We start from the raw sequence: 12,123 nt of genomic DNA, 5'->3' as shown, positions 1-12,123 counted from the left end.
CTTGGCAGAGAAACAGAGGAAACAGAGCTCCTTGCCATCCATTTCTTTGAAATAGGTGTTTTTTGGTTTTTTTTTTCCTGTAAAGGTCTCCACACCTATGTATCTTATTAGATCAAACACTTTGAAATTATGTTTAATGTAAGATTTCCAGAATGTTTCATTAAAGTATGATTTGCTCTGTGGATTTTTAAAATGATTTTATTTTTTATTTTTAAAGGAAGTCAGTCCTCCTCCAACTGACGGGTCACATGCACCCTCTAGATCGGTGGATTTCAATTCCAAGCTGGTAGTGGTAACAAATAGAAAGCATAAACAACTGATGCAATGGTTTGTCTCAAAAATACAGTTAATATGCATGTATTGCAGAACCTACCATCTAGATAACAAGACTTTTCAGTTTCAGTGTTTCAAGTTTCAGTTTCAATTCTTTGTGCTTAGGCTGTGCAATAAAACACTTCCCTCAAAGTCTTTAGATTGCCTTCTAACAATGCTGAAATACTAATTTCGAAACCAGAAAGAAGTCTATTGCTCTCTGCTCGTGTTTCATCTGTTCCTGGAGCTGCATCTTCTTTTCTAGTATTTTACTTAACCGGTAGTTTTTTGCTTTAAACTAAATATGAACATTTCTGTAGTACAAGTTTTCTGGTTAAAATTCAGAGGAATTCAGTGAAGAGTCACATTTCATAGCTCTAAAAGAAAAATGTTCTGCGCCAATAGAGTACACAGGTATAACAAGTGCTGCTTACTGTTACATAAAGCATCCACAGGAGCAGCTTCAGGGTTGCTGATAATGGCAAAGATCCCAGTTCTGAGTTTGTTCAATTTCCATTTTCCTTCTCATCATTACTGACTTGGAAAAAAAAATTACAAAATGCATTGGTAAAGCACTTAAGGAAAAAATGAAAAATGTGTCGCCCTTTTTTTGTCTGTTGGAAGGTTCTGCTCGACAGTGAGAAAGTATACTGTCTTTTCCATCTGCTCTCATCTTAAACTGACTAATTAATACTTAAAGCCAGGCATGAGCTTCTGACAGCAGTCAGTTTCAACACCCCTGGCTGCTGTGTGTTAAGATGTGTCCTGAGATAGTATGGTGAAGTTTGGGGTCTCAGACCTTTGCACATCAATTAGTATTGGTACTTGTGCACTGGTTCCTCCTTCACAGAAGCAAAGTCAGGTGCAGAGTTAAGAGTATGCACTGCAGATATTCTTGCTCGGTATCTTCCCCTCTTTTCCTTCCTGCTTTCTCTCATTCTTTCGTTGCCTTACACAGTGCTAGAACAGGTGTGCATTTGTGGTCTTCATCCTCTAAGAAATAGGTGCGGGACAGGCCTTTACTGGTTTCTGCTGGAGAGAGACAAAGACATGCGGTCTGGTAACATGCGTACAGAAAAAATGGGACTGTACTAGGGAAAAGAGTACATGTAACCAATATCAAATCTACTTGCTGGTGTCGCTGTCCTTCCCTCCAGAATTTCCCACAGAATCTTCCTGTGGCAAAGAGAGCTTTTATAGATATGATGGCAGAAATTATGTGCTGCTATAATACAACCTGGTGAGATAATCTCTGAGTCCTAGCCTCTTTGTGGTGGTGTGGGGGTTTTTTTTGGTGGGTTTTGGGGTTTGTTTGGGATTGTTGGGTTTGGGGTTTTTTTGATAGCAATTTATTAAGGTTGGATTTTGGGTCAGCCTGTCAAACCATTACATTGCTAGATTGTTTCGATGTACACTTGTAAAACCAGTCTCTACCTTTTGCTGTAAGATTTCTTGACGGTATTATTGAGGAGCTTGTATGCAAATACTCCTTCAAAGTTTCCTGGTTCAAAGGTTCTTCTATATCTGGTGCTGGTATAGAAGGTAAAACATGGAACAGCTCAATGTCTGACCAAGACTTGAGTCACTGACAGATTTCATCTACAGTATCTCATCTTGCAGCTTAATCTCTCTCTCACTGAATTGAGTGGCGAAACAAACTTCGGCGAGAACGGAGAATGTCTAAACCTGTTCGTAGTTACAAATGTTTTTCCCCTTAAACTTGAAAGACCTGACTGGTGACTCTGGTATTGAAATCCCACCCTGGCACTGGAACGCTGCTGAAACTGGTGTGTTGATTTTGGCACTTGCATAAATAACCTCCTTGGAATGTTTTCCAGTTCATGTGCTTTTGTAAATGAGTCTCTACAACCTGCAAAGATCTGGTAATGTGTCCTTGCTGGCTCTGAGGTATATTGTGAGAATTATTACTGCAGTAGGTAAAACTGCAGATGTTTTTTGGGCAATAACTTCTTTTTACTTTTTTTTTTTTTTTTAAACAAGTTGGGGCCATTTTATTATTTCTGATTTTAACTTCCAATGTCCTGCCCCTTCCCTTATTTGTGTAAAAGTATGTGTTTTGGTGTCTCAAAGGGAAGAAAGGCACTAAGGAAAAATATAGGAAAACTTGTCTTGAGTCAGAGGGCAAAGAAGCTCTCTTGCTGTGCTCCTCCCATATTATTCACCCATGGTGCAGGGGGTGTTGCAGTGAGTTTGCTGAAGATTTTTCCTAGATGATTTGGAGTTAATAAGAACGGAATAATAGCTAATAGTAGTGAATTGGGCAGTTTCTTCCACATCTAAATGTATTTGATACTTGCAATTAAAGAACTAATCTGTTTTATCTGGGGCCAAGGAAAATCTGACTTTATGTACTTTGAATCCAAACAAAATTTTGGTTATGACACCCTGGAAAAGGTTTTTACAACACAATAGGAACGGTGTTTAAATTCCCAATATATTTATCAGAGTCGTGTAAACCTAATGAGAGTTCTTGATGCTGACAGCTGTACTGAGAGTTGAGTAAAAGAGATGTGTCACTGGACTTAAACTAGTCACATGCTAAAAATAATCATTGTACTATTATACCTATGTGAAAGATGCTAACTGGTAAAGGACAGCAGAATTGATTCATAGCTTGTGAGCAGTTAACAGATGATGAGATCAGAAGATGTTACTCTTCAAGTGTAACTTGAAGATCTAAATTTTTCCACCTTCAATTTGTATTTTGGCTCTAGAGCACCAACAAGATGAGGATGTGCCATCATAACCAGTGAAATTTGGTCTTTTGTGATGAATGACTGTAACTGACAGCTGGGCTCAAGAGAGGGGGCAAGTGGGCAGGTTTGGGAGGGATCTAAATGGTAAGGGAGGGGTAAATTTGCACACTCTTTTTGGGTTTACCTCCAGAAAGCTGCAGAGATGTCATCAGTAAAAAAAATCAAATGGCAATCATCAAGTTATTGTAACAGAGAAGCGCAGTAAAAGTCGGGTGATGAAAAATGTAGAACTGATGCAGGTGTCTAAACCAACAGTTTGTCTGGAGTAGAGAAGAGGTGTCATCAAAAACATCAGCAGAGAAGTGGTGATAAGACTTAGAGTTCTGGAGGACTATTTATGATGGACTGGCAGTGGGTATGTGGATGTCAAAAAAGAAGGAGATCAAAGTGGTGAATGCTGGTCATGATGAGAATGTAGAGGGGAGTTTTAGCAGCCAAGCTGACATCCTCTCTATGTATGCCCAAGTCTTACTGCTTCTCCAGAATAAGAAAGCTGCTGGGAAGATGAGGCTCAGACTGAGATTGAAGAAAACAGCAGGGGAAAAAAGAAAATCCTCCATAGGGTTAGAGCTTTGTGTGGAACCCAGAGGGGTCCTAGTGATGCTTATCCTCTGAATGCAAATAAACAGTTTTGTTCAGACTTTACAGTACTGTAAAATCAGTGACCTCAAAATTAGCACTTCATAGTACTGATCGTGTTCTGCCTGCCTGATGTGTGGGTTTTGTTTTGTGGTTTTGTTTTTGCTTTTTATCTAGGCTGACTGTTCTTTGGAGATGGTGTGATGAGACAAGTGAATAACCCTTAATTTAAAGTTGCTAGAATGAAAGAAATCTCAGGAGTATGACTTAGACGTGCACAACTCATTTGAGACCTTTTCCTGATGTCTAGCTCACTACAGAAGAACATGAGGACTTCTTTAAGCCTCCACTCCAGTCTTTGGAACAGTTACTCATGTGCCTAGAACTAAGCACATGCTTGTCCCCATTAATTGAAGTCTGTGCTCAAAATGAACTGTGTGCTTAACTGTTAAATGGGCTTGTGGTCTCAACTGTGTACTTGGTGCCTCTGCGGTGGTTTGGCAGTCTGTTGTAAGCATGTGATCAAACCTTGGAAAGCATGGCTCTTAGTCAGTTAATGACCCTCAGCCAAACCAGCGATGTTCTGATACCGTATCACTTCATGATGATCACGATGATGTTTTCCTTTCAGCATGCCATTTAGTGTGTGCACTTTGCCTCAGTGGTACCACTTCGTGTTTAGGTTTTCAAGCATTGGACCTGATGTCTTTCTGTACTGCTGAGTGGGTGCCATCTTTTTTTGAAATGACAAAATATTTTATTTTTTTAACTGTCAGCTTGTCTTTTTTTCTCTGTGATATCTCAACTGATGCTGCCTGCATTTTCTAAAAACAGTTTCATAAAGAAATTCAATACCTGTCTGTTATCTCCCCCTGCTACCCTATTAAAAAAAGGTCTTCACCATCTCTGAATGTAACAAAACCTTTGAACAGTTGCCTATTGACAGATAGAGCAAAGTTACTGCAGTTAAAATAACTTAGGAGTTCTAACCCTCTTTGGCAGTAGAAGAATGTATGTTCTGTCTCCATTTGTTGGCATGCTCTTGTCCAGTATGGGTAAAGAAAAATAAATTGAACATCTCTTGTATTTTCTTAATTGTTAGCCGCTTGGAAAATTATGGGTCAGGTAAATTGATAACCCTGTAAGTATTATTCAGTCCACAATTCTACTGTTACTTTTCATTAAACTGCTTTAAATGCATGATGACTCAGGCCGGCTGGTTCCACTGCTGCATTTTTCCATTGTCAAAAGTATAGAAGTTTTGGTTTCATCAGGGGTGCATGGCTTTACTTTGTTTCTTTGGCTAAACTGTTTGGATCTCCATGCTCCAAGACTGAATAATGCAAACTTCATTTGTGGAAAAGCGAACGCTTTGTGTACAGTTAGGGCATCACGTGCCAGCTCATCAACATTCACTAATCTCTTGCTTTTCACAGCTCCTCATGTTAGATACACCAATTAGACACTTAGTGTGTGTGTGTATATATATATATGTATTTTATTTTTTTCTATATGGCAGTATATTCTGTGAGTGTGTCAAGGCACATTATTTAAGAATATATACATGCTTTGAAGGGAATAGCAGAATTATTGTACTAAGAAATGTTTGCTCGTGACTTGAGCGCTGGTTTCTAAGTGCTTTGATTCAAAAAATCAGCTAACAAAGTTGCTGCTCCTAGTGTAAATGCAGGGCCGGGAAAGCTGATACTCTTGTGAAATAGCTGCATCTTAGAGTGCAGTAATTGAAGGGAAACCATCCCAGATTTGTTTCGTCAAGAGAATGTTGTGCTGTAACTTTGTGCAGTAAATAGCTTGTGAATCAGAAGCTTTGAGCAGGTGATTGCTGCTTTCTTTCATTAAAATGTATTTATGTTACAAAGGAAGGTGAGTGGGGTATAAATGCTCCATTTGTTTGTTTTTCTTTCTAATTCACAGTTGCATCCTTTTAAAAATGGCTTTTTCCTTGGTAAATAGTGTAGGTTAAATCAACACGATTTTTACTTTGACTAATGGAAAAGCTTTTGTCGGTATTTGTCAATAATCTCAAACTTGGGTTTGGACTGAATTATGGATTTTGCAAAGACAGAACTGACAGTTAACTGGAACACATAAATAATTTCAGCTCAGATCTGGGGACTCCTGACCAAGGTGTAGTGGCATGTTGGCTATATTGTGAGAGAAGAACCTTCTTACGTGTGTGTGACTACAGAAGTCCTTTAATTTTTGAACCAATATCTTTCAGTAGGTTTGCTGTCTATAGTTAGGTTCTAAATCTGCTTAACTTGAAAGCTTCAAAAAGCATTGGGATATTTGCCTCTAATACTTGGAGTAAGAGCAGAAACATATATTTTTTTTATCCCTTCTCATGGTGACTTTTGAAACTGGCAAACAAACAACAGTGCTTTTTGAAGCTCCATATGATAAGCAAACAAAGGTAAGTTTCCTTTGTGACTAGGAACAAAGAGTTACTTCAAGCAGCTTTCAAGTTGTTAAAACTAATGATCTTGGTGTTTATAGGAGTAGTAATTGCCATCTGGAATAAAAAGGTGGAATGTAGGTTTTTTTAATCAAATGTAGAGGGTTTATTTTTCTGAAAACATGTACCTTTGGTGCAAAATGTAGGTATTTTAAGCGTAAAACTTTTGCACCCAAAAACTAGCTTGGGGATGCAGATGCTTACATTTGGATAAATTGGTAGAGACAGAGGATATTATATTAATTTGACCAGTTCATGTAGGAATCATTTTGAAATTAAATGCTTCAAATAAAACAGGGCATCAAAGATGTTACTCATGAAGTCTTAACTTTTTGTGAACTCTTCATTACTCTTTGCGGACTCAGTAAACATTGGGAGTTGATTGGTGTATTTAGCTTTTGCCTTGCCTAAAGCCCCACTGCACTTGCTTGCATCTCTAAAGTTACCATGAGGAAAGAAAGAATTAATATGTAAAACGTAGAGCTAGGAAAAAATTGAAAGTTAAAGCTAATATTTTTCTGAGGGTTATCTACAAAGTGGCATCTGCGTGGTTACTGATCTCTTTCTGGCATGGAAGGCTCTAAAAGGTACCTATTTGTAAAGATATACATTATTTGCAGATACAGATGTTCAAGAAACTGCTCCAACAGACTCGCTTCAGGTCAGGCTTATTTTAAGCTAACACTTGTTTGCAGTCTGTACCTCTGGGTGATGTGTCTGGCAGGCATCGTAACTGGAATGTGCTGTGACATACTAAGTGACCCATACTGCATGCCTTTGTTTATACTATCGTACTGCAACGAAACCAGACTCTTTTTTTTTTTTTTTTTTTTTTTTTTTTTCTCCTCATCTCTAATATAGATTGGGGGGTGCTGCAGTCTTAACGTCTTTTCTGTACGTGACAACAGATTATCTCGAATTCCCTCTGAAATTTCACAAGCCACTGAACTTCATGTCCTGGATGTTGCTGGCAACAGGTAAGAGATTTTTGTATTGTCACATTCTTTTGCTGGATTTGCTTAATTCTTTTTACCAGCAAAAGATAATTATGTCTTAAGAATGAAGTACCGAAAAACCAGTTACGGCTTTTGTGTTAGTGTTAATGTTGAAATTGTCAAAGTGGTCTTACCCCTTGGCCCAAACTAGCATAAATTGTGTGTTGTCATGAGTACGTTTTCTGGATTGTTTTGACCCTGAGGAAAAGATATGATTTGAAAAGACCCAAACCTTCTGGATTTGTATATTTCTGAATTAAAACGGAGAATCTAGGCAATTTGCTAGAGCTTCAGCTGAAACTACCAGTGTCAGTGTCAAGTAACAGGTAATATCGAGTATCTTTAAAGATACAGTGCAAGTAACAAATAACGCCTCTTTGATCTTGCGGCTTCTCATGAATCTTAGTTCATATGCTTCAGACATCAAAATGCAAAAAGGAGTGGGATGAAGCATAAACCAGCAAATTAGTTCAGTTGCTTAGTAGGAAGTTAAATAGAAAAAAAGAAAAAAGAGGAGAAGCAAATGGCATCTCATCTATGCAATATAGTTGTCTCATAGACACGTACATATTTCTATTCTGGTAATTGTGTATAACTCCAGAGCAGAAGCAGCTGACATTGCAGGGCATTTTACCTCAGTAGAAAAAGCTCAGCATTGTTTTACCTGTTGCTCACAGCTACAGAGAATTATGGTATAAAGTTAAGCTGAAGATTCTTTTTAAAAGAATGGAGTAGCTGGAGTTGATGACTACTGCAACGCCTTCTATTAGAGGCATTAATCTCAATCCTGTTTATTCCAACTCGGGGATATACACTTAATAGTCGACTTCATGACCATCTATTAAATCCCCTAGAGATTGCCCTGACTTTTGTACTTTTCTTTTTTGAACTAGGCTGACGTATCTTCCCCTCTCGCTGACTACCTTAAAGCTGAAGGCTTTGTGGTTGTCTGATAACCAGTCCCAGCCTTTGCTGACGTTTCAGACTGACACAGACCCTGAAACAGGAGAAAAGATTTTAACTTGTGTGTTACTTCCTCAAATGCCTTCTGAGCCTGGTTGCCAAGGTAAGTGCCTACAGGCAGTTCTTCATTACGTATAGAATACTTCTTTGTTTACTGTGTTGTCTGTTCCATAAAGGTTTGTAAAACATGCATCAGCTTTGATGAGCAAAGTAGCGAAGATCTGGTTGAATTTTCACTTATAAACCTTTTTTTTTGTTTTTGGTAATTATACTAGTTTTCAGAAGGCTTGAAAAACATGGCTGTGAGTGTTATTGAAAATACAATGACACTAGTTACAACAAATAAAATACACACCTGAAAGAAGACTCAATTGTATCATTATTCTGAGGCTTGCGAGTGGGTCTAATGGTGTCCATATTTGTGTACACTGATTATACATTTTAAATACATATATATGTAGTGCAGATCAGTGGCTTTCCAACTACAGTCTCTTTACCAGAAAAATAATTGTATAGCTAGTAATAGTCAGTACACATTTTACTTTTTAGCAAGGTAATTTTCTTTCAAGCAAAGATGCTGTACAGTAACTTTATTATTTTCTTTGACAAATGTAGAATTGCAGTATAAGTTGCTGTTACCTTTTGTGCTGAAACTTGCCTCTGTGTCAGGTGGAACCATCAATTCTTTTTCACTGTTGGCTGAGTTTCTGCTCCAGTAATGGTTTCTGGATGGTTTTTGTCCTCGAGCTTTTATGGCTGTGTGTGAACATTCAAGGGGATTCATCTGAGCTAATATTTAAACTTTTGCTGTAATCACTGGAGAGTAATTTATCCCATCCAAGAAATCATGTGCATTCTTCTCCGCTGAGTCCAAAGGGGGCCTGAGGAGAAAAGCTCAGCTGTGTAGGTATCTGTATTGTAGGTACACAATCTTACCTAGATGAATTCCACTCTTTCAATACTATGCAGCTGGAGCAAATAGAAACTGTTAAAGCAGTAGAAGGGTAGAAATGGCTCTGTTTTGTGTCATCTTCTGGATTTCAAGACTAAAAATTGCACTAAGAATTAAAATAATTAAATGAATTAACCCCTTTAAGTTTAGAGAAGATTAAGCTAGTTAAAGAAATGTAACTTAAGGCCTCAGTAATAGAAATTAGATTTCCTCATCTCCAGATGAATCTTATGGCTAAAAGGGTAGAAGCCTTGGTTTTAAGATTATTGGCCTGACAATACCAAAAGGATGAGGTCAGTAAAAGCAATGATACTCTGTTATGGAATGCCATTTAGGGAACTGGCTAATGTCAGATGACAGCCATGATCCAGAAGAAAGGCATGTATAGTGGCAAGTATATGAAATTTATATATATAATCGGTACTGCCACAAACCTGAAACAGTCCAAGTACAGAAATTTCTCATTTTTATAGAAACTATTGTGTATACTTGATAACAGAAGATGAATGCAACTTCTGTTTTCTATCAGAAAAGTAGAAATAGCCAGTTGTAAATCTTGAATGAGCGATTGGTTGGATATTGCCGTTATTAGCAATATAGCATGTTGATGTTTTAGGCTTGCTATGAATCTTCAGTTATGTTTTGCTATTCTAACAGATAACCTACCACGATGTGGTGCACTGGAGAGTTTGGTAAATGAAATGTCAGATGAAACATGGAATGAGCGGGCAGTGAATAGAGTCAGTGCAATTCGCTTCTTAGAAGATGAAAAAGATGAAGAGGAGAATGAAATGGTATGTTTCCCAAGCCTTTGGATACCTGCAGACACTGACTTCTAACGCAAAAGTGTGAAAAAGTATCTTGAGCTCTTTTGCTGTAAATATTTCAGCTGCGACTGCATGCTTTTTGCGCATGTTTGTAGCAGAAGCTTCATGTTGACTGCTGAAACTTTTCATGTTGATTTAAAATGTCTTTTATTTATTTTTTCTGCATTGAATATAACTTTTATGTTATGATGCAGGACAGTCTTTGTTTTGCTTTGTTTTCCTGTGTCTGCTTAGAATGTTTTCTTTCCAGAAACAAGATAGGATCTTTCTCTGCATCTGTGAAGCTTTACTGCCTGAAAGTGTATAGGGTCTAATTTAGGATTCCAGCACTCTGGCATGTGTCTCCATTAAGTTTGCCATTGTTTGTGTCTCTAATTTCTGTTTCCAATTTCTCTCCCCCCCACCCCCCTGCCCCCTTTTTTTTTCCCCTCCACCATTTGCATTGAAACAACCATAGTGTCCATAAACAGCAAGAATATTGCTTGTTAGTTTCCCACTTAAACAAAGGATGTGGGACTGTCTGTCACTGTACTTATAAGACCTCTCCATTAAATTGGGCTCTGCATGTCCTGAAGATCCAAATGTGATGTGATCTTTAGCTTTACTGACTTTTATTAACAATTAAAACTCTTTGTAAAGATTAAGACTGCTTCAGTCAGATTTTCAGCGTGCTTCTCTGGTGCTCCAAAAACTTGCTGGTGATCCTCACTAGAGCTCAGCTTGAGATACTTCAGGGCACTGTCTAGATTGTGGCATGCTAGAAACATGGTCTTTCTTTAAAAAGTGACTATAAAGATTCTTAGTTAGTAGGGAAATGAACATTTAACTTTTCAAGTAAGGTGGTTGCTTAATCCAAAGAAGCAGAAATTGAATGTCTCTGACAAGCGTGGTTTGTAGACTGATAGATAAGGGAGTTCAGAATGATGCTTCATAAAAACTGTGCCAAGCCAAGAATGTGCATACAATAATGAGGGCTCAGGTGTTAATGATACCTGCTTTCAGTCATAGTATTACAGCCTGACTTGAGGCAAGAATGTTTTTAGGGGAAAAAGAAGTTTAGAATCCTACTGGGGAGGAGGAAGACTGGATTTCCAAAGCAGTCGTGACCAATGCACCCAGTTATGGGTCATCAGTTCTGCTGTAATCTGCACAGTTTACATGTGTACCACTGAAAAGTAATTGCATGTGTATATGTATTATACTGATACATATTTGTGCAGTAATTCTTGGTGTTCTGTTGGTCTCTAATCTAGATGGTAACTGGGGTTTTCATAAATTTTCTTTTCCTTGTAAAGGTTTCAGCACAATGGTGTTAGACGTTCTTGTGTCAAAGATGGGAGAGAAATGCTCCCTCTTCTTTCAAGATGCTTGTTCTCAATTGACAAGAGAACCAAACTGTGTGGTGGGGCTGGAAGGCATACAGAGCTCCACACAAACACGTATTTGACACTGTAAAGAGATCTTGTGGGATTCTTTCAAAACCAGCTGAATGTTTTTTGTTTGAAATGTGATCTGAAATCACTTGGATGGTTTTTGGGGAAAAAAATAAAATCCCAACTATGTTTATGAAAGAATCTTCACTTCATAACTTACAATTGTACTTCACTTGAGTGCCTTTCAGATTAGTAAGTCAAGGGAGGAAAAAGTTTGCTCCTAGACAGTTCTTAAAACCTCTTTCACTGTCGTCATAAACAAGCAGCTATGAAAATAATGTTCAACATAGAGCATCGTAGTTTGAAAAGGAAAGGGGGGGAAAAAAAAAGAAAAAAATCGATACCTAGTATTTGGTACGTGAATGCTAAAGCCTTGAAAGTGTATGTTGTTTTTCAACAAGACAAAGGCAAAACCTCTTATTGCACTGTTTATTTTTAGAGAACACTTCTAAGGCGAGCCACTCCACACCCTGGGGAATTAAAGAACATGAAAAAGACAGTGGAGAATTTACGGAATGATATGAATGCTGCTAAAGGACTGGATTCAAACAAAAACGAGGTCAATAATGCCATTGACAGAGTGACCACTTCTGTGTAGAGTTTCATCTCCAGGTTTTACCTCCTGTGTCTTCCCCTGCTGTTGAAATGTTCCTGTCGTCTTCTGGGACCTCACTGAGCCCCTTTTTGTTTTTAACCAGAACCTGATTCATCATCTCCATGTATGTGAAAAGTGCTGCCCACTGGAAGAAAGTGCCTTATTTCATCCAGGCAGTGAACCAATAATTTCCAAATCAATATTGTAATTTTAA

General features: G+C 38.0%; 1 protein-coding gene across 1 annotated transcript in view; it reads left to right on the top strand.

Annotated features, from left to right (window-relative positions):
- Positions 1 to 11,912, top strand: part of LRRC1 (leucine rich repeat containing 1) — a 72,198-nt gene extending 60,286 nt beyond the window's left edge. The window contains exons 11-14 of the mRNA XM_086461524.1: positions 7,006 to 7,121; positions 8,033 to 8,205; positions 9,712 to 9,848; positions 11,754 to 11,912. Coding sequence (XP_086317650.1) covers positions 7,006 to 7,121; positions 8,033 to 8,205; positions 9,712 to 9,848; positions 11,754 to 11,912 — 585 coding nt within the window. The remainder of the gene's footprint in view (positions 1 to 7,005; positions 7,122 to 8,032; positions 8,206 to 9,711; positions 9,849 to 11,753) is intronic.
- Positions 11,913 to 12,123: the final 211 nt, after the last annotated feature.

The sequence above is a fragment of the Leptosomus discolor genome, chromosome 2, assembly GCF_034619465.1.
Source record: "Leptosomus discolor isolate bLepDis1 chromosome 2, bLepDis1.hap2, whole genome shotgun sequence".
NCBI lineage: Eukaryota > Metazoa > Chordata > Aves > Leptosomiformes > Leptosomidae > Leptosomus > Leptosomus discolor.
Note: the sequence above shows the minus strand (reverse complement) of the source record. Positions and strands in the feature narration are given on the sequence as shown.